The 23,536-nt window shown below is 47.8% G+C and overlaps 1 protein-coding gene across 6 annotated transcripts in view; it reads right to left on the reverse strand.

Moving 5' to 3' along the window:
- The window catches only part of LOC116847115 (loricrin), a 233,164-nt gene that overhangs the window by 36,023 nt on the left and 173,605 nt on the right, over positions 1 to 23,536 (reverse strand). For 4 of the 6 annotated variants that reach the window (XM_032821767.1, XM_032821766.1, XM_032821765.1 and 1 more), the window contains 2 exons: positions 10,346 to 10,511; positions 4,534 to 4,731 (listed from right to left, as the gene is read on the reverse strand). In XM_032821767.1, coding sequence (XP_032677658.1) covers positions 4,534 to 4,731; positions 10,346 to 10,511 — 364 coding nt within the window. Of the gene's footprint in view, positions 1 to 4,533; positions 4,732 to 10,345; positions 10,512 to 15,597; positions 15,978 to 19,655; positions 20,910 to 23,536 lie in introns of those variants that run through there. The other 2 variants (XM_032821770.1, XM_032821769.1) reach the window with 2 other exon arrangements.

The following is a 23,536-nucleotide window of genomic DNA, read 5'->3' on the forward strand; positions in this document are numbered from 1 at the left end:
AGAGAGAGAGAGAGAGAGAGAGAGAGAGAGAGAGAGAGAGAGAGAGAGAGAGAGAGAGAGAGAGAGAGAGACGGTGGACCCCTTTGCGGGTTTGTATACGTGTAAGATAGACCTCGGTAGAGAGCCGCCTACTCGACCGTGACTCCGCAGCCGAAGCCGAGCCTATCAATATTTCCTCCCGAAATTCACCGTAGCTCCTTCGGCAATCCTTCGCGTTCCTCTCGTGCACTTCTTCCAGACTCTCCCCGTTCCGTTTTCATTCTCTCGGATACATGCGTCCGTGCGATAGATGTGCGTTCGTCTTCCGAAACGATGCGACATTCCTCTCCCCGCTCGTTGACTTCATTCGCCTCTCCGTCAGTTTTCGCGTGATCCGGCGCATCATCAGCCACCGATTGGCGAAATGCACGGAGCAAATCTCGCGACACGAGATTCCTCTTAGTAAAAAAGAAAAAAGGAAAGGGAGCAAAGGAAGATAGAAAAGGTAATCCTCGTAAGAATCGCGCGAAGGAAACGACATTCTTTTTTATAATCGCAGGACCCGGCATCCCGGCAATTCATAAAGAGCGCGTAGAAAAAGAGAGAGAGAGAGAGAGAGAGAGAGAGAGAGAAAGTGAGAGAGAGTGAGAAAAAGAGAGAGAACAATGGCTGGAAGAAGTCGCTGCGTCGGCGTCTTGGCCGAATGAAGAAGAGGCTCGGAACTGTTAGCGTCCAATCTTCTCTCCGTTTTTCGCCTGTTTTTCCGCTCTCCTCAATCCCGCCTCATACACGGGATATATAACTGTTATTTTTCGCGAAAGCCACTCCATTATTTCGCCCTCCTCGTCCGCCTTTTTTACCGCGTGCACCGGCCACCGCGCGCAGCTCTCTCCTCCGCTCCCCGCGCTCCTTCCTCCCTCTCGCTGTCGTCCGCGCGTTCGCGGACGGTCTCATTTCGAAGTGCTCCGGCAAAGCAGAGGGAGAGGAGGGGACAATACATTATATTAGCTGTATCATTATTTCTCCACCACGAAAGCGACCGCGAGTCGCCAGAAAAACCGGGACACGCTCATAATGGGAGAAATCCCGGCGCGCCCCGATGCCGGTCGCTCTGATGCACCCACTTCCTTATTTCTTCGCGGTAAAATCGCCCGCTTGGTATATCGAGACCTTTCCTCTCTTTGCTTTCGCTCTTTTCTCGAAACTAACTTCCACCCACGCCGCGCCGCAGGCCCGCGGATGAAAACACGATACGATCGATTGGAAGCGGAGCCCACCTTTTTTATCCGCCGGTATTCTCCTCTCCATCTTCGCTCCGTTACAATGGACTACGATCGTGTGAAGAATGAGGTATTTACTCGCGAAGCTCACGCGAGACAGAGCCTCGAAGTGTCGAACCCCGCGCCCCTCGACGACCTCGTGATTTCCTTCCCTCTCGTCGCGACGAATTCGTCCTCAAGGAGGTGACAGTCTCACTTTGGTTTGGCCGGCCCGCCGAATGCAATACTCAAAAATCCCTCGTTATCAATCGTCTCACGATGCTCAATGTACGCCGGCTGGGTGCGTGGCCATTTTCCGAGGGGACCAACGCGCGGCAGTCTCCATCCGCTGCTCGTCGAGCGGAAATGCATTTACCTGCACCGAGTGGGTAGGGCGGAAGGTTGCGGGCACGGTGTACGTGAGTGGGTGATGGTACGTTGGATGGGCGCATGTAGATAGCGAACTAGGTAGGTTGGTAGGTAGGTAGGTAGGTAAGTAAGTAGATAGGTAGGTAGGTAGGTAGGTAGGTAGGTAGATAAGTATCCGCGGGGTAAGTTTTTCCAGGCGATCTGCTCTCCGGATTCAGATCAATACCCGCCATCTGGGCCTCGGGTCGGGGGGATAGGGACAAGGAGGAAAAGGAGTCGCGAGAGGGAGACCGAAACCGAAGAGAAGGTGAGACGGGGGAGAGTGAGGGAGAGACAGAGTACCAGAGAGAGAGAGAGGGAGGAAGGGAGAAGAAGTGAGAGCGAGGAGTCAGGAGGAGGCGAGCGTGTGCCGGAGGTGGAGCCGGAGGTGAAGGAGTCACTCGAGCAACAAGCCACCGCCGCACCCTCGACTGCAATCCTAGACACACATCGAAAACCTCGGCCAGAAAGTAATTCCTGTACCTACATACGCCCACGTTTCACGCTACCGTGACCGCGCGACGCCGCAGTGAAAGAATGAAAATATGCGCACCACTCACGATCGCGAAAGAAGCGAACGACTTGACGAAACCGAGCGAAATGAGGGAAACGGTGAAGGGGAACGCGACAGGAAGAGTCAACTGCTTTCTATTCGGCTAACCACTGTTATGCGACTTGATTAGAGCTCTCTCTTTCTTTGTTCGCCGTGGTGCAATCATGGTCTTACGGGATATAGTGATCGGACGAGATAGGTTGAAAGGATGAAGTCCTGAACTGAAAGCTCACAATCGACGGGCTTGAATTGACAGCACCCGAGTCAAATTCTTTCTCTCACGCAGTACACCGGGAAAAGAGTGTCTCTCTTCCTCCCCCTTTACGACAAGCCTAAACGCGGAAGCCCGATCCTTGCCTCCCTCGCGCGCGCGCAACCTCGACGCGGAATTTAAATAAGCGGCCGCGCGCGTAGCACTTACGTCGTTACGCGGGCGCTAACTCATTTGCGTGCGTTTCCATTAGCGGCTGCGGCCCGCGGAAATCGCGTTAGTGGATTTCGCTTGCCGGCAATTCGATTCGCATTACGCTCCATTTCATTATCGGCTACGTGTGGGGTAGTTCGCGGCAGAGTCCGGAGACGCGGACCCCGGCGGGAAGATGGTGGCCCTCCGGCGGCTGAATCAGCCGAGAGATAAGGTCTTAAGTAGCGACTGATTAAATCTCGGGACATATGCGAGAGAGTCGATCGATGATGTGCCCCTCCTGGTGTGTCTCTTCTCTACCTCTCTCTCTCTCTCTCTCTTTCTCGTATCTCTCTGCCCGCCCTTTCCTTCCGCGTGCCTTTTCCCGTTGTACCCCCGTATGCAACTTCTCCGCCGGCCGAAAGAAGGGGGAGGGGGGGAGGACGGAGGAGGGGACCACCAAGTAGTCGTTCAGTTTGTGCGGTGCTGATACGCTGTAATGCCGTCCCAAGGGAGCTCACTCCCTTCTCGCTCTCGTAAGGGCGTCCTAGGCGCGCTCTCGTGTTTCTGCCGCTCTGTCGGCCGACGCAGAAACACTTGAATTAATCGGCACGGTCCCGAAGGAACCTGCGAAAGGTCAATAGGATCGGGGTGACACGGCCCGGCCGGGTGCACACTTATCTCGATGCACACGCGAGGGTGCGCGCGATGAAATCGCGCGATAGCCGCTCGCGCCCTGCCGGCCGCACGGCGCGAGCATATGTCGCGATTTCGCGAATGATCGTCCCGGGGATGAGCAATTCGCTGTTCTCAGTCGGCGATTAGCGAGAGCGCGCCGGTACCGCGCCTCGATGGGAATACCTACGCAGACGCGACGCTTAACCCTGGTGGCAGTAACACCAAGCGCCTCCCAGATGTATTGGTGCAAAGTTCATTGTAATTTACTTTCGAGAAACTAATTTACTTTCCCTCAGTATTATGCTTGGAAACCATGTTGACGCGTTCGCTACCATGGTTTATTTAGAGGGCTCTCCCCGTAGCCCACCTCGTGTTTCTTTTCCCGCGTAATTGAACTTGGTTTAACAACGTGGACATAGAAGAAATTCTTTGCCGTCGCGCATACATTGAGAGAAAGAGTATCTAAGGAGTAAATATTCATTTGTGTGTGATGTGCAATATTAACAGCACATTATACTAATTTTTTTCACAAATAAAAAAATACACTTTCTTAAAATCTTAGTTTTTTCACGAAATTATTTATCCTGTTTAAATAAAAAGATCTAGGTTTAAGTATAAATGTGTGCTCTTAGTTTACCCACCGCATTACAAATAAATATTTACTAATTTTTATGTATTTTTTCTCACAGAGTATATGTGACTGGTCCCTAATGAGGGATCATTGCGTCACATATATGTGACACTCGTAGCGAGTCTGTTAAAAGCAAAACAAGAAAAAAAGTAACTATTGCAATTTACGATAAGTGATTGAATAAATTTTCAGTCAATTTGTTGATAATACATGTCCGATACATAAAGTGTTGTCCAATACATGAAGTGAGCGTATTGTCGCCAGAGTTAAGGGCATGTTGAATGCCGACATAACGCACTTTTGTGGTTTGTATTGTTTTTCCACTTGGTTGCATAGAATTGCAAGTACTTTCGCAGAGTGAAAGTGCAAATGTCAGTGCATGGAAAGACATCGAATCTTGTGTCGGAAACGAAAAGAATTGTGCAAATAAAAACTTTGTTTATTTTGTTACAATCATTTGGATTCTCCTTACACACATCGATACCGGAAGGATATACATGTACTTTCACTCTGTAAAAGCGTCTGCAGTTCCACGCAACCAAATAAAGAAAAACAGTACAAGTTACAAAACATGCCACTATTCAGCATCTTCTTGACGGAGGGGGTTAGAGGACCGACTCACCGATTGATGGAGGAGACGGATGGCACGTTGTCCTGCGAGCAAATACCCTCAGCCAGCAATCTGTCCCTGATCTCCCACGCGAACATAGTCGGATTGTCCCTCTTGTAGTTGGCGATCGCGTCGACGACCGGCGGCGTCGCCACTTTCGGCTTGGAGCCTCCTATCACGCCAGCCTTGAAGCTACCGGTCTCGTAATACCTGAGAACAGAGAAAAAAGTTCGCCGACGATCAGTCTCGCGGAATAGTCGAGGCGTAGTGAGGAGGGGAAGGAGGCAGAGGAAGCTGCTCTTCGATCGGCTTTAAACCGCGCTTGAAAGCGCGCCGCGCGCCGACGAGAGGTCGGTCGCCAAAGTTCGCGGTTTGCCTCTCTTTCTCTCTTTCGCTCCAGTGGCGACGCGGGGGAGACCGAGGGGGGAAAAAGAGAGAGGAACGAACGTTTTTCCCGCGGTGGGCGGCCAACGTCGGAATAACGAATCGCCGTCCAGCGGCGCGTCAACGACCGGCTGTTTTAAAACAAACGGCTTCTGGCCTCCCGCTGTTGCCTCCCTCTCTATCTCCATCTCTTTTCTTCTCTCTCTCTCTCTCTCTCTCTCTCCCTTTGCCCTGCGGATCTCTCGTCGTCCCTCTCGTCCGCTGCCTCGTCTACCGGGCCTCCCACCGGTCGGGCGCGTATGTACGCGCGCGATGGGCAATCGCGATTGGCCCGCCATGAACGCGCCCTTTGTGTCTAATTAGTTAAATAATATCTTCGCTCGTGCTTAAATTCAATTACGCCGGATAGCCCGCAATAATGGTCCGCTTGTGGGCCGCCTTGATGGATGTAGGTCCGCCGTCGGCGTCGGCTCATACGGCCGTTGGGTATCTGGCCAATTTTGCGCGCGTTCTCTCTCTACGTGTGCGAAAACACGCACGCGGCGCCCCGGTATTAGGACCTTCGCGTTTTTTCGCCGGGAAAAAATATCTGCGCCGAATAAAAGCGTCGTAACAGGTTTTTTGCGTTTCACGTTCCGGAGCGAAAATGGGATCCGGCTTGTTGAGTCGGATTATATCCCTCTCGCCGCGCGACACCGTCTGTAATGCGAATTTCGAGTGTCGAAGGGAGGAATGAGAGTGCGTGTCCATGTGAAAATTACAACGCGCTGCCATTGACGCGGAACGCAATTCGCGTATCGTTCTACAATGCGGATTATACGCCCCCGCTGGTTATTGTGTTATGATTACATGGCGTTGCGTTATTCCGCCGAATGCTTCTTCGTGCAATTCTTTCCTCCTTCCCTTCCCCCCTCTCTTGAAGAAGAAAAAACGAACTGTGAACCTGCAGTTAAAAGCATTATGAAGGCATTACACGATCGGGCGCCCTTAAACAGACCGAGTCTCGGCCACCCCCACGAAATTATTGCGATCATATCTGGTGCGGAGCCCCATTTCGGGGCACACACGGCAATGCTCGCGCGCGTTGTGATATTTCGTCCCCTTTGTTCCGCCTCCACCGTGAAATGGCCATTAGATCGCGCGATTTTTCAAATCGGCCTCGCCGTCGTCGCGCCGTTGCTCACCCTTGCCGCATTAATTCCGATTTAAATGGATTCGAAACAGCCTCGCGCGAAATCGAAAACGCCACCTCCGTGGAAAAACGGCATTATTTACGGCCGTCGTTACGAGGCCGCAGCGTCTCGCGGAGCGATTTGCACGTTAATTTAAAAAAGAAAGCCGACCGATCGAGAAAGGCATCCAGCCACACGACAGATTGCGCCAATTCAACCCCCTGCGTTGGGAAATAACGTCTACCGAACGTTGTACTCTCGCGAGTCAAGCGCGCGCGTTGTTGGTCACGCGTCTAACTTGATCTTGTCACTTATATAATAACGAAATGCAATAGTGAAGTCCTTGAAAATAATCGGCGGCAAAGTTGGTTACAAAACACGAGCTGTGCAACTTTCGTTCTCTCCGAACGCGGACTTGAGTAGACGCAGATGTCCTACGAGTCCGACGAATAAACGCCAAAGCGAGTCACTCGATCGCTCGATTGCGCGCTCGTTGAGTCAGTGAATCGAATTGACGGATCGATCGATCGCGTGCTTGGAACGTCAAGTGAGTGCGCGCGAGCGAGCAAGGAGAGGCGAGTCGTCGCGTTTGCGCGCCGGCAAAAGACCGCGTTTCGCGGACTTCGGGTCATAACGCTTTACCAAGTCCCCCAGAATCCGCGGCGCGTCCAGAATACAGAACACGGAATACGGAGGCAGAGCGTGGCGCAAAGACGCGATCCTCTCTCACGTTTCTTTCTGCGCGCGCGACCCTAAAGAGGAGAGGCACTTTGTGTCTCTCCGCGACAGACAGGAAGAAAAGGTTTTCCGGCCAAACGAGGCGACTCGGTTGACTCGTCGGGGTCATCGGGGTGTCGGGCTTTTCAACGCCGTCCCCGTCGGCTGGCTTTACGAAGCCTCTCGCCTAGCCGAAAGGAAGCCGCGGGTGCATCCGGTTTCGCCTAGATTCGGCGAACGCGCGTCGCGACTTGTCGTATCAGCGACGCGTGACTGCGTAAACGACGCAGCGACGACGCGTCGACGGCCGTCTGAGGCCGTGAGGCCGTTCTCGCCGTACTTTTGGGCCATAAAGCCGCCCGAGTGGCATCCGCGAGCGCGTTCAGCAACATCACGCGGAAGAGTCGTGCATTTTGCCGCGACGATCGCGTCCTCGACTGTGCGCGTGCACGTTTAAATTTAGGAACGCGTAAAACCCGCTCGTGTCGCGTCGTTAAGCGAAGCCCGCGTCGCCCCTCGAACTTCCGCGTCTTGCGGAATCCTCGAAACTTCAGGACCCCGAAGAAACGGGGAGCGTAGAAGTGTGTCGAGGGAGCTTCGCGTGTTTAATCACCCGGCATGAATTTATATCTGATCAAGTAACGCGAGAACCTGGCACATCAGAATCGAACATGGGCTTGTGCATTGACCTTCTCACATCCATAAAAATGTAATCTTATCTTTAGCGGAATCCTCTTATATATTGCCGCAAGAGGATTCCTCTGGAATCAAAATGACAATATTCTAACACGCAAAGAAAGAAACTCCAGTTGCAAGGTGCCATGTCATATTTCAAGCGAAAACTTAAGAAAAGAACTTCTAATGAAGAGAGATTATATTGTAAATCATATAGCAAAGGTGGTGTACACCAAATTAAGAGAAAGATAAGGTCTATAAGAGCCGTGAGCTGGAAGTTACACTGAAAAGTTATTTTTCTATTTAGAACTGAAATATTTCTTATATGCTATTTGGTTGGTATTAGCATGTTTTAACTTGTGTCAAGTATATATTGTTGAAAAAGTCAAACACACGAAGCGGCAATGAACTTATTTTCATTACTATTACCAAACATTTAGTTAATCGCATTTTTAACCAAATTACGATCGAATGTATCAAATTTTCACCTCGACAGCAAAATTCTTCTTTCAATATAGGACAAATAAGATTCAATAGAGAGACTAATGAAGTTTGACGGTGTTAGACGCAAGCGCCGAGTATTTTTCCAAAATTTCAACGTACGCGGTGTATCCACCTTTTCGAGCCGAACCTGAATACCATTTATTATTCAATTAATCCCTTCGCCGCGCTTTTATTTATCCCAACATAATTGCGCATTTTATAATGGTGCGAAAAATGGGTCAGGCAATATTTTCCGTAACATTATAAAATGAACAATTAAGTTGGGACAAATAAAATGGGTGCTACATAGTTATAAATGGGATTCAAGGTCGGTTTGGCTTGAAAGGTGAATACACCGCGTACATTGAAAGCCCGGGAAAATATTTGGCATATGCGTCTAACACACTGTCAAATATCATTATTCTCCCATTCAAATTTATTCTAATATCCAGAGTACGGCTCTTATAGGCCTTACATTTCTCCTAATTTGAGTGATATTGTGTTTAGAATATTTTCCTTTCAGTTTTAGAAGAACCCTTTTGAAGATATATAAGAAGATTCTGCTAAGGATAAGATTATGTTACTTTGTTGCGTACCTTTAGTCGAATTTCGTGCGCTTATCTTCGACACGCAATAAATTAATATTAAATTTGTTTTCGTCGTAAGTTTGCTTGCATATCATCTGCATAAATTGTAGATAAAGCTATATGTTGTTAATGAAATAGATTCTTTTTCAAGATTATATCAATTGTAGTTTTATCCAAAGATACGACAAAGGTCATGCGACAACCTAATATTTTTCTGGATGTACTTATAAAATTTACATAATTTATCTAATAATTTTACCTATTTCCCCTATTCTCTCTCTCTCTCTCTCTCTCTCTAAAGGAAACTATACTTATCAATTATCATGTTGCAAAAAATTCATAAATATAATTTCGTTTAGGGTCAATCTTGAACGGCTAAAATTAGATAGATAAGTTAACTCTTACAGTTTCTCGGGCGACTTTCGCAGTCTTTGAATCTTTTCGTGTATGTCAAAGAGTGGATTGGTAAAATCCTGTGACACTCCTGTCGCCGCGTCACTATAGTGGCTTCCCGGATTGCAAGGGTCAAGCTTGATGGGAAAGGTGTGTAATAATGTGCGTTGGTTCAAGGTATTCTTGGCGCGCACATTTACGCTTTGAAACGTTTAAAAATCTAACAACTAACGCGTAACAACTAACTAAATTTAGTCTCGCGTTCAACTCCGACGTGCCAGATTCTGGCATTGTCTACTCTTTTAAAATAAATCAGTGAAACATCACTGAAAACAATGAATATACACTGATTTGCAGTTATAAGTGTTGCACTGAAAGTGCTCAGTACTTACAACTGATATCAGTGACTATTCACTGATTCACTTTAAGAGAGTAGTTGATTCTTGTAAAACCACTCGTTTCTATCCGATATTTTGACAGGTGAAGTTATTCTGATCGACGGGTCGTGACGTCGCGATTCCGCTAATGACAAAGTGTCATTCGTTTTCTCCCTGCGGTTCGATTGTTATGCTGAAAAAAGGACGCCGGCCGAAGGAAGGAGGAGGAAACGGTAACTTTAGCCGCGGCAGTAAATAATCCAGTCGGCCTTTATTATGCGGGATTCGTGAAAGAGCGCGTATATGACAATGATATTCGGCCGACGGGGGACGTTCGAATGACGTTCGGGCCATCAAAGCGGCACGAGGCCACCCGTTATGTAACGGAGAGCGGGGACCGGAGGGTGGAAAAAACATGGAAACCGCATATCGTCGAGCACCCCCGCGTCGCGAGGGTGAGGGGGCCAGTTCCTTCCTTCCGGCCTCGTCGTCTCCGTGCATCCCCCGCTTCGCTCGTCTCGCTCCTAACAGCGTCTTTAATTAAATCACTTTGGCTTTTCTCCGACCGCTCTCTCTTTTCCTTCTCTCTCTCTCTCTCTCTCTCTCTCTCCTTCTCCTCCTTCTCACGTTTTTTGCCTCCTCATCTCACTGCTTCACTCCCCATCCGCGATTCGAACGACCTTGGCCACTCCGCGACGCGGAAATTGCAGTGTTGCGTTTGGCAAGAGACGAGTCCGATTCTCTCGTAAATCAGCCCGCGCGTCCCGGTAACGTCCGTTCGTCCGTTCGTTCCTCGAACTTGGCAAATGCGACTTCGCGAAGGCGAGACCACGTCTCCGAGCTAATTGCTCGCGAAGCAGTCGCGTCGTTTGAAGAAATAGGTTGCTCCCTTTCGAGCGACGGAGCCCGACGGCTCGTCTCGGAAATTCAGATTAACGATCCCTCGGCCATTTTGCGCGCCGCCGTCGGACCGAGGTGTTCGACGGCCAGTTGTGGTGTTGCAGCGGATACGGGGGAGTGCGGATTAGGTACTCACCTCGACAGAATCTTGGATACACAGCCGTGAGATACCCTGAGTTGTCTCGAAATGTCGCACGGTCGGGTGCCGCTGTGCGCCATCTCGACGATCCTCTGCCTGACTACATCCGGTAGCGGCCTTCCGTTCACGAAGACACCGCCGAGCTGGTTGACACCGCCGTGACCTGAAAAACGGAGATCGATCGGCCGTTAGACAAGCGGAGGCTTAACAATCCGATGTTAACGTCGCGATCTTCATTGTGTCGCTATTGCAAGAAACGCGCACTTGTATCGTATGTGTGTGTATGTGTACAAGTAAATGGTATTAGCTTGATCGACCGGCGATTTAAACGGCGCGTTAGTCATCGAGATCGCGGCGACTCGAGAGGTCGACGCGTCAACCGCGCGCGAAGATTGTTCCGCGGCCGTGAACGATCCGCCGTGAAATCGCGCCGTTAAACGCGATTTGCGTGTGAATCATCAGATACTGAGCATGCGCGCTCAAGCTCAAGCTCAAGCTGGATCCGCGATTGTTAAGGGAAGCTGGCAGAACGGATCGCGCGAGAACGCCGATGTAGATCATTTCTCTCTCGCGCCCGGGCGTTCTATCGCCACGAAATCATTCCACTCGACGGACTCCGTGGAAGAATGCCCGTACCGTTCGCCGGCGAGACTTCCCGTTGCGACAGCGACTCGCCTCTCACGCTTTGGTAGTTTCTAAAGTAATGATTTATCATCTCGCATCCACCACCCACCCCTTCACATTCGGCGCGCGCGCGTTTGCATTTCTAATCTGATAAGCACGTGGCGGGCGGCGACAAGACGCGCGACGACGAACGAGAGAGCGCGCGAGCCTCCATATCTCCGTCGGGTTAATCGTTTCCGCGGCATCGTGAAATGTTGCAGGGTCAATGTTGCGAGTGCGTCCGTTATTATTAGTCTTCTCTCCCCCGCGAGCATTCCGCTCTTCGTGGCGCACTCGCAGGCTTCATTTTCGCGCATTAAAGCCATCTAACGCGATAACTCGCAGCCAATATCGTAATGGAGGGTTCTGCGTCGCGACATATGTCCCCCTGTCCGTGCCAGTGCACCGATGATTCGATGATCACCGTTGTTTTCGGCGACCCCTCGGCGATGAGTTAAGTCGACCGCTGTCACTCTTACGGCTATTCCGCCGAGTACTCGACCCCCCTCGACACTTGTTCCGTTGAGCACATTTGTATTAGGATAAGAGCGAGTCGCACGAGCTCGGAATATAGAGACGTTAACGTCGATAGATTTGGGAATCTGCCATTGTTGGCGGGCTGTTGAGAGAAAGACAGACTGATAAAAGGGATTACCATATTTTAGTTCAGTGAAAAAGTTTGATTTCACTTTCGAATCGCATTTGACTCGATTGCATTCAAAGGAGTAAACACTAAGGATATCGCTTGGTTAAATATGTTTGCTGCGACAAAAACTATTAATATAATTTTTCATTCATATACATAAAAAGATCGTAGAAACCATAACACTTTGGAAGCAGTACACTGGTCTTCTCAGTACTGTATAACCAAACTCTACGGGTCTCTCAACTATAGTATTCGTTTTGTAGACCACAACAGAGATATATTCTCTCGGTTGAGGCAGTTATATATGAGGATAATTTGAACATTTACGTATCATAAGAACTGTGGTCCTGTGAGAACTGAGAAAGAGATACTCGACAATTTACTTGTGGGATATAAAGTTTCGCAGAAATAAATTTCGTTTCACAAAATTTATATGCCACAAATAAACTTTCAGATATTTTTTCTCAGAGCAAGATTGTACTCGATAAAGTTTAACATTATGTTAAAGATAGAGAAAAAATATTTGAAAATTTATTTGTGTATAAGATATAAACCTTATTTCTGTGAAATAAAGTTATTTCACAGAAATAAATTTTATATTCCAGAAATAAATATTCAGTTTTTTTTTCAATGTGAATGGGCATACTGAGAAAAATACTTGAAATTTATTTGTAGGATATAAAGTTTATTTCTATAAAAATAAATCTTATATCCCACAAATAAATTTTCTATTTTTTTCTTAGTGTATATAATGATTATCAATATGATATATATTTAACTACTTGAATTCATTTAAATATTTTTTTTAACTGTAAAGAACGTAATTGTAGCGATCATAAAAGTTTTCTCTGTGAATGAATTATTCATCAATCTAATAATTCCCGTCGTTGGCTACGATTCTTTGCCAATTTTCCGGCAACATTTTCCGGCATCTATATAATACATTGAGAGAAAAGTGTTTGATATTTGTGATCATTGTAAGCTCGTTACTATAATTTTAATGATATATAATAACCTTGCATATATATATATATATATATATATATATATATATCTGCTACCATTACTTTCTTGTTAGAACAACAAGAAGATACAGTTGGTGCTGGAAACATCTGCAATTTTTGGTGATACAATTAGCTGTTCTTTTCCCTCAGTGCACAAGATGGCAGATTTACCGTCCAAAAAGGCGGAAAATCGAACTGAACTATTTGACCGGTGCCTTTATGGAATTTGCCTCACGTTTACACGATAATTTAATCCCGGACTCTGTCGACAACATCGACGCGGAGCCGACGTAAAGAAACACGAGTGTACGAGCGACAACGACGAGTCATCGGCGCCGTCATCGCGCGCTAGCGCGTTTCCATTCGAGGGGTTTCGTAATTACGGTAACGCCGCGGTCTATGAGGCGTGAACCACGGTGCCTCTCTTTTTTTTTCCCCTACCGGTCGTTCGATCGTACATCGCATCATTCGCTCGCTCGCTCGCTCGCTCGCTCGCGATGATCTCGTCGTCGCACGAAGACAATGAGGTCTCCGCGATCATTACTGGAAACGATACGCGCTTTCCGGTCGCAAATCAATTCGCTCTCGCGTTTATGGTCGCATCCCCGCGGCGCGGCCGGTAGTCAGGGGATATCGTTGGGATCATGGTGGCATTGCCAGGGCGAAAGCACCATGACTACCCTACACGCACACACGCCGTCACGCCTGCTGACCACAGCTATACGAGGGCTCTGGGTCCAGCCTGGACCACCCCCGAATCGACGCTCGCTCTAACCCGCCACCGCGCCACTGCCCGCCGGCTACTGGCTAGTACGGATTTCGGTGTCCGTCGCTAGTGGAACCGGCCACCGCATTACCGGAGCTTATTGCCGCTCTGCTCCGCACTTCTGGGATACGTCGAATCAAGAGACGGCAAGCAGCGTCTCCGCGATGTAATTGCGCCCGTGTCGTCTGTCCCACATTGCACGTAACGAAGTCGCGTCCTTGTTTGCCGATTAGAAACAACACCGAGACAACACAGCCGGCGACAGCCGACGCGGTGCAGCGCTGAGAATTGTCCCTTCTCTTTTTTCAGAACTACTGTTAGTCGATTGTGAATTTTCGTTCGCCTTACGTTCACCTGCCTCGTCTCGCCTTGTTTACGTTGGCGCAGCACACAGAAATGGTTCAGTTCGCGAAGGGAATGTTTATAGTCTTCTTTTCATATAATTCTTTGCATTTTGGCAACTGCGTTGTTAATGGTACGGGAATAGAGATTGTCAGTGAAGTAAAAGCACCAATGTCTCAATATGCACCTGATTCTGGACAATCTGATTGCTTTGGTCTTTAAATACGAATATTTAAATTTTTAATTTAGAATATAAATATATATTAAATATGTTCTATACACATATATTCTGTATTGGAAGTTTAAATATTCGTAATTAAAGATCAAAATAATAAGAATGTCCAAAGTTGGAAACATGTTCAGCATAGAAAGAAAGGTTTGGTTGGATTAATCACATTTTTAGTGAAACATAAACGAACCAGAAGATCCCGGTTGCAATTACTCGAATTCTGCTCAAGTTAGCCGGAAATTTTGTCTTAACTTGAACGGAATTCTGATTACTTCAACCGGAAACGTTGTGGTTCATTCATGTTCCTCAAAAAATTCGATTAATCCAATCAAACGTGTTTTCCGTGAGACTTTGACACTCTTAAAGTCTATCGTAAAGAACATGATAAATGTCACTAGAAACATACATTGAGAGAAATTATCTGATAAAACTAACAAGTGGATACTTCCGATAAAAATACCGATGAATTTTTATATCAGATCAAGATATCCCATTAAATTTAATCGAATATTTCTGATTGTAATGGCATTTCATCAGATAAACCGAACAAAAAATTATGAATCGATATTTCTCATCGGATGTTTCCTGATCGGATACAAAAGTTTATTGGTATTTTGATCGAAAATATCAGTTTATTAATTTCTTATAGAATAATTTCTTTCAGTGTAACAAATTTTTTGATAGTATGCTGAGAAAAATTATTCGATAAGAAATTAACAAACGGATATTTCCGATCAAAATTCCGATGAATTTTTGTATTTGGTCAGAAAACATCCGATGAGAAATATCGGTTCATAATTTAAAAAAATATAAAAATTTATCGCGCAGTTTGATCGGAAATATCTGTTCATTAATTTTTTATCCGATAATTTCTCTCAGTAATTTCTCTCATATTTCACAGTTCCTAAAATACAAATGGAACATATGAGATGAGAGGATAAGAAGTTACAGCTGAATGTCGATCTGTTCCTCGGCTAGAAAAGTCAATAGCAATCCCTACTACAAAATTCTCTCCGTCTAGAGTTCTCTCAAACTCCTGGCGAAGCATTCTGACTCGACCGGATGCGCTCGCGACCGTCAACTCGACGCGATTCGCACGCAATCACGCCGAACTGTATCCGAGTTCGTGACTCAATAAAACCGATCTTTATGGCTTTATCGCGATTTCGATCGGTAATCGGTGAGAGCCAATAGCGCGTTTCCTAATCAATCGCGGCGATTCGAGCCACCGTCGCAAAAAGCGCCGATGCAAAATAAGGTGACCTGGCTGAGCGCCGAGCTGCCGCAAACTACTTCCGGACAAATGCGATTCCCATCGGCCGGGCTGGCCATTACATTTTCATTACGAACGTGCCGTGTCTCGATGGCCGCTATACCGCGCTAACGATATCCTTGAAACCTCGTCGTAGTCCGCAGTAGTGAGAAGTCTCGATCTGATTTCCGTGATCTCGCGGATCCCGCCGAAGCTAATGTCCTTATTAGATCCTTATTAAAAGGAGAACTACACGATTTGTGAAACGTACACATTTTCCGACTTTAATGTATACAATTGTCACAATATACCCTTCTCTTTCTCTCTTTTTCGTTACGAGTACGTACAATCGGCGACAAAAAGGTTACACCGCTTTCTTCTCTTCGACTTCGAATAGATGAAAATGACCATCACACGATTTTCACCCGTTCTGAAACTGATCGGATTAAAGTGTGTCGTAACTTTTTCACCTGCGGCTACACCATAACCGAATCGTCGTCAACTGCAAAGATACGGGCGCACTCTTTCCGATTCGAATATCCGTTTATCGGCAAGAAAGATCCGAGGATTCTTTTACTCGTTGAAAAATTTTATTTGCGCGAGAGAACTCACACACACACACACACACACAAACACAAACAGTCCTCCCCTGTTCCACTTTTGTGCGCTCGTAGAATGGAGGACCGACCGGTCCGGGATAGTTCCAGAGCCAATAAAATGAGGCCCGGTGATACACGATCGGCGGCTCGGCTGCGTGTGTATATCGGAAGCCAAGAACTTTGATATAGATTCCCGTACAGTCACTCGATATTTCTCCGGCATCGCGCTGCTTTGTTCCCGTATTACATTACGCTCTGGCGTTATGTATTGCCGGCACGCCCGAATACGACGGACTTTATTACTCGATGGCTTGAAAAATATGCGCGGGGATGTAATTCATCGGTATGGCGCGCGCCACGGAATTTCGCGGGCTCGTACGTAATCGGATCGGTTACGTCGTTCGCGATATCGAAGGGCGCGCGCTGAGATCTCGCAGTGTCGATGATAATGAAGATTCAATTTAACTCTCGTTGTAGCACGGCGCAAGCCGCGTACGACTGTGCGAACAGAGATAAGATAGTGTAGTGTCCGTCACGATGAGTATGGATTATCGGGCTTTCGCACAATTCGTTGCGAGCGTCTCAACGAAGGGAGACGACCGACACGATCGTCGTCTCGCTCTTGTCGATGCTTTATTAATTGTCAGAATTTCGTTGGACTTAACGTTGCCGCGGCGCGTTCATAAACGTAACGGCTGCGACTGCGAAACGCAACTCGGACTCGTTGAGTTAACACGGTCCTGTTGGTTAGATGACAATGGCTGCATTCAGCGGAAAAAAACAGCTCAGTGAGCGCTTAGTGATTATTGTCTGCGATTGGAGCATTCTTTTAGATTCTTCATAGACCCGGGAGTATTTACCAATCAGGAGCGATCGTTAAGCGTTCCGTGAGCTGCTTTTTCCGCTGAATGTAGCCACTGTTCACGGATCGGCGAGCTCGTTCCCACGTAGAAAATCCCCAAGACTTTCCCAGACACAACATAGGTTCCGATTAAAATGCGCAAAATCGGTTATTTCGTTACGATATCATTTGGGAATCTCAATAAAGATGTTTCCGATTGAACCCGCGATTGAAAGGACTATTTCATCGATGATTAGTGAATGCTCGCGGATTTTCGGTGAAAACACTCCCACTTTACTGCTCCGTCTTATATCTCACTGATTTTGATAAGTGGAGTTCCCAGCGGATCTCACTGCAAAAGCTGTAATACGCAAATTCGTTGTATGCTAGGCCAAATCCAGATTTCTGGGTACGTGACGACGAAATTAACAGCTTCCAATGCGCCTTGCGTGCAACGACACTGTCTGTGCTCGCAAAGTGCATCAGCAATGGAAATAGTCGCTCGTATCAACTAAACCTTTCAGCGAGATTTGTGTGACTGATTGCAGTGCTATGCTGATAAGTTATAAGTACTGTCAGTTATAAGTTCAGTAGCACTTCAGTGGAAAATGCACTCTGATTGTACTTTCTTGTCGCAAACACTGGGTTCTCACTGAGAGGAAGAAATGGTCTGACTAAAATTATAGTTGTTTTAACTAACTAAAATTGTTGACCTAACTAAAATTATAGTTATTTTTGGCCCAAGTATATTTCTTAGTTGTTCCAACACGAAAGTAGTAGTAGTAACATGCACATAAGGTTATTATCTCTAACGTTACAGCAGAATTTAGTTAAAAAAGATGCTTTTCTTGACCATAATTTATAGCGCTTATTTCTCTATGTAATTATAGTTACAAGTACCAAACATATTTTTCTCAGTGTGGAATCGAGTCAGAAATGCTATGGGAATTCGTACTTTTTTTGCAATCGATATGCTTTTATGGTATTAAACAGAGAGTCCTGTTTCTACATCAGCTATTGCATTCAATAGAATGGAAAAGTTTTAAAGATATTTTTAAAAGACTGAATATTCGGCTGAATAATGAAATTATTTGGAAAGTCAACATATGTTTTGTTCTCAATTCTAATGGAAACCAAAAAGGATATCGGGAAAACTTTTCGTTTCTTACTTGCAGAACCGCAAGTTTGAAGCACTGCACTTCTAACCACAATCCATAATTGTTCCGGGGGGATCAGGTTGAACCTCAAAGTGAAATCCCAAGAAATTGTCTGCGCGGGTTGTCCTCGTGATTTTCGTTCTGGGCAAAGTTGACCGCTGCGCGAGTCGCATTAGACACGGCAATTTTTTCAACGTGAAACCATTCATTCGCGTGGATGCTCTAATTGTTCGACCGTGTTGGCGACGTTTCACGGTAACCTGCCCTCCGGGGGGAATCGAGCGGATCATAATAGAGATCGCGATGACGACGCGCGGCGTTTCACCGAGAAATTCGGGGGAAGAGAGAGCCGCGAGACGTTCGCGAACGGCTCCTACGCAGATCGGCGGTTGCGACGATTGCGGTTGAGTTTTTCGTCGGTACCGGTACCGCTACGGCTCGCTAGGCGATCGAAGGCCATTGGATTTCTTGTATTCGCACTCTCGTTTACCCACCGACGCCCGGTCGCGGATCCGCGAACTCTTTCCCGCCGCGCTGTTTGCTCTACTTCATCGACGCCTCCTAATCGAACCGCGGGCGGTCTCCTGGAGAAATCGCGATCGCGAGAGAAGACTCGTTGTTGCTCGCGGTTCTTCTGGCGCGTCAATCGAACGCGGGCGCGGCTTTGAGTCGCGTTGGAGGGAAGCGTGAAGAAACGCGAGACGGACGGTAAACTGAAAGCACCGGGGAAAAACACGTGGCGTATGAAGAAAAAGTCCCCGATCGCAAGGCTAGATTCATTTATACTTAGAAGCGATTAAGATCGTTCCGTCATGGTTGCCGTCTGACGCAAACAGTCGTTGAAGCGAGCTCGACAACTCTCGAGACCGGAATAGAATCGCCGGCGTTTGCAATGTTTCCGATGCCGCCGAATATATCGCGATCGCCCGACAGCAGGTGCCGAGAAAGGAGAACGCTCAGCGAACTATGGAAATAAATGAAACAACGACATGGTAGACCTCGAGCTCGTGACTTAGGCGTCTAAGATCGAATAAAAAAACAACATCTCGACTGAGAATTTATTCTTTGATCCTGATCAAATTGGTCCCAATTAGTCATCTATTTTGTTTTTAGGTCATGTAACGTAGCAATCAGGATCTCACTAATCTCTTCAGTGGCGATTTAAAATGACCGCATGATTCACTCCCGATAGAAGTGGGTTTCTTTCTTTCTTTGAATAAGTATATCTAGATTTTTCTCTTTATTGCTATTTCTTCAAAGAGAATTAAGAAATATAGAAAATATATCTCCGATTTCCATTTGTACGTGTTACGAATTGGAAAAAGTATAATAGTTTGAGTACATCAAGAGGAACTTGATATTTCACCATAAAACTTTTCCGAGTATGTCACACGGAGAAGAAGATACTTGAACATTTATTCTGCGGGACGTAACATTTATTTTCGAGAAATAAGGTTTATTTTTATGAAATAAAGTTTGTAATAATTCTATAAAATAAAGTTGATTCCGGTGAATAAGCTTTATATATCACAAATCTTTTCACGTATTACCTTTCCTCAATTTATTTAAGATAATTAAAACCAGGTAACATCACCTTATTCAAAACAATTGATTGAAACTAAATATGATCAGGATCACGGGACAAATTTCTAGCCGGAATTATTCGCTCACGTCATCGTGATTCGCGAACATTTAGCCCGACGTGTTGACCGATGACGGTCTCTCGCAGAGAGTAGAAAAGGAGAATAAAAAGAGCCACGTTAACGACTAAAGCCGCGAAAGAAGGTGCTCGGGATCGAGTGTCTTACAGGTGTAATATTCCATCATGTTCTGGTTGTATCGATAGGCAGTGGTGAGGTCCATCGTGGTAGCTCGCGGTCCGACGGCCGTCGGAATCCGGGAGGCTGTGGGAATCCAGATGCCCGCTGCTGCCGCTGCTGCTGGCGCGCAGATTTATATATAAATGTACGAAGAGCGCGTCCGACGGCCCGGCGGTCCTATTGACCCCCGATAAAGACCTCTTACACGCTCCCAAAAGTGGCTTTCTTCGTCTCTTCTTCGCGGGAACGAGGCGGCTCGGTCTATGGCGACGCGGCACAATGACTGTCATCAGGAACGTCTTTGTGCCGGGCGACGGGTGGCTTCTGCGGACACCCGGTCGGCCGTCGCCTCATCTTGCTGAATCGAACGAGCGCGGAGTCTCTCTCGCCACCCCCGCGGAAGAATCGGGTCCGGTGTGGAGGTTTCGCGCGGCGTTTTCGTCGGCGCACCGTTCACAATATCGTCCGCGTGAGTCCGCCCGGCTCTCGTTTGCCAGTTCTGCGCGCGTGAAAGATTGGACGTGAAAGTCGGAGCGCGTTTTCCGCGGTATTCTCGCCACCGTCGGGTGGGGGTGGGCAAGCTATTGCACGTAGTCCTTATCCGCGATGCGCGTCTTTCCGCGTGATCAGCTGACGAGCGCGCCTCTCATAGGAACCGCGAGACTTCTCTCACGATGAACTCGTGCGATTCACTCAGGACGCGAAGCTTACACATACGACGATCACTGGCGCTACCGCGTCCGCCACCATTCACCAATCCATTCACTGTATCCAAGTGGTCCGACGGTTCAACACTCGAGCGTCCTCAAGCTCTCGCCGCTCACGCGGCTCGAGCAATCGTCTGACATGTCCAACACGTTTGGGCGATCAATCGGTTATTCAATGTTCATCAATGAACTTGACTCGCCGAGGTGGTCTCGGAAGACCTCGCGGGACGCGGCCTCACGGTGACTTTCTCACGGCGACGTGACGGGGTCGCGCATCATCGACGGGTCGGCAAAGAAGCGCGACGGCGAGGAGACGCCGCGCGGAGGCGTCTCTGTCCAAGCGCGAAATCCCTCCGTGCGGCTTCGCGGTCTCCAGGTGGATGGAGATATGAGGTCTCGGTCACGTCGTCTAGCGCTCGTTATCGTTATCAGACGCGGTCCCCGAAGAAGCGACGGCGCCAACCGTGTCGTGCCGAACAGGCGAGCCACACGGCGAGCCGGGCCGACGTGGAGGAGCACGAAGGAGGCTTCTGCCGTCGGACACACGTGACTTGGGACAGCTTTTCTACCCCCGCCTCGCGGCGGCGAGCTTTCATCCCCACGCGACGCCCGACTCCGCCTTTTGCATCCCTCGATCAGCATCCAGCGGGGCGCGATTGGTCGGCGCGACGCGGCGACCTGGTGGGAGATCGCCCTGCGACTAGGGGTTTCTACGGAAACGGCGGCGGCGTCGCGCGGGATAACCTCGTTATTGGCATCGCCGGCGGCGGGAACGAGCGCGCTGACCGGGGGGTTGAGACGCCGGGGGATGCGAGACGGCGGCCGGGGATGGCAGAGAGAACGTAGGCGACGCGAAATAAACGCTCGCCGGCTGGTCTACCGCCAACAGTCCCGCGTGAAATCACGCGGCGCACACCCCTGTGAGCACTGCTTATTCATGAGGGTGTCCTTCTTCGCCGCTCGGGAAGAAAGGGAGGAGGAGAAGGTGGAGGTCGTACCTCTCCGAGTCCCTCGGATACGATGTCGCGCCCTATCGATTTTATTTATTTAAAAGTTACCCTCCGTCGCTCTCCGGCTCCTCTCCCCATCCTCCTCATCTTCCCTCCTCCTTCTTCTCCTCTTCGCGGCCGCGAGCTGCGGGACTTGGTTTCGCGGGACGGCACGCGTCGATCGCTGATCGATGAATGAGACGAGAGCGAGGTTGGAAGTGCGCCGCGGGGGCGAATGAGGCGCGTTCGCCGATCTGTCATTAGCGATTCCAGGAGGAATCTCGCGACGATGGCGGCTCTCGGGTCTCGCTGCGATTTCGTGCACATACACAGCGACCCGACGTGTCCATCCGTCCCGTCGTATCGCGTCGTCCTGTCCCCGCGCGATGGTCCTTTTCTCTTCTATCAGATCTGTTTAGCTCTTCTTCTGTATGATATTGTATCGCCGTAATTTATTCATCACTTTATCGACCCACTCGCGTGCGCGAGGAGCGATTCAAGGATATCCAATGGCAATAAACTTGTTTATCGGCGGAGTCCAGAGGCGGAGGATCAAAAAAGAACAACGGGTGAGCGGACGAGCAGCCAAATATTTAAAAATTAACGACGCTCGGCTGGTGTATTGCCAACGATGCGATTACGCGTCTCTTGATCATCCCTCTCTTTCGACAGAAATTTATTTTTCTCTCTCTTCCTTCGATTCTCCCAATCTCATCGAATTATGGCCGATTACTCCTTTCCTCTCCTACCTGCGCGCCAATTCTCGTCGTCATCGCGAACATGTCACTGCAAATCGAGGACGACAGATGTGATCCAGAGAGATCTCGGCCGTTCGCGATAATCGGGAGAAAATCGCACGCGACTCCTCACGCTGACGCCGCAATTATTGTTCCACAACAAGCATCCGAGCACTGAGAGGGTTAACTTGTGGCTCGCGTCGCGCGACGTCCCGCGGCATGCATCGCCGCGACTAATTACGTGGGGACTGATTACGTGGAGACAAATACCGCGGAGGAGTGGGCCGCAGAGGGATGGCGAAGGCGGCCGAGGAAGAAAAGGGCGGCCAGGCGATCCGCCGAGCGATAGGTGGGGAAGCCGAAGCGGAAGGTGGGGCGCGATGTACTGGTTTACGAACTGCGGCGTGCGCGTGTACGTTCTGCCGCGTATACGCGCTCCTTGGGAACTTATCCTCGGACATAATGCGTATCGTGATCTATAGACACTTATTCCCCGGAAGAGACTCGTGGTTTATGATGCCGGCTTAAAAGTTCGCCGGTACGAGCCGAGCGACGTTTACCGCTCGTAAATGCGGCTAGAATGAGACATGCGTCATCTCGCTTGCCTCTATGTTATTTATACTTTTCAGCCCGTTTCGAGGCGTTTCCTTCGCGTATCTTTTATGGATATAGTCAGATTTTAGTCGAAAGTATGCGCGCTGCAAAAGATTTTTTGTTAAATTCAACACACTTCCCAGCTTACTCGAGTCGAAATACTGGCCCTATGTTAAATCTTGAATTCTGCAACGCAGTAGGAGCTAAGTTAGTAAAGTAGGTTTAATTCTAATGATACAATTTATCCTTACTTACATGTTACGTATAAATAATGTTATTTTAACATGTAGAGATTGTCAAAATAACACAATGACACACGGAAAAAGAAGATTTGGTTGAATTAACCAATCTGGTCGAATATGCATGATCCAGAAATTCCGATTGAAGTAACCCGAATTCTGTTTAAGTTAACAAGATTTTTGGTAGACTAACCAAACATGTTTAGCTTAATCAGACACGTCTTTTACTCTCTGGTTAAATAATCAGACATGTTTGGTTAGTCTACCAAAAATCTTGTTAACTTAAACAGAATTCGGAATTTATCTATTTGAAATTTATTTTAATCGGAATTTCTAAATCGTTCATATTCGACCAAATATTTGGTTGGTTCAACCAAATCTTTTTTTTCTGTGCAGTATATTAAATTGATATATGGATATGTCAAAGATTCAACCCGGATTCAAGAATTTCTACACGGATCGATTTCAACGCAAATATTTCCGCCGTGCAATAATCGAAAAACAAATTTAAGCTATATATATATATATATATAGCTTAAATTTGTTTTTCGATTATTGCACGGCGGAAATATTTGCGTTGAAATCGATCCGTGTAGAAATTCT

The sequence above is a fragment of the Odontomachus brunneus genome, unplaced genomic scaffold, assembly GCF_010583005.1.
Source record: "Odontomachus brunneus isolate Ranch 3 - 2012 unplaced genomic scaffold, Obru_v1 Obru_scaffold_074, whole genome shotgun sequence".
Taxonomy (NCBI): domain Eukaryota; kingdom Metazoa; phylum Arthropoda; class Insecta; order Hymenoptera; family Formicidae; genus Odontomachus; species Odontomachus brunneus.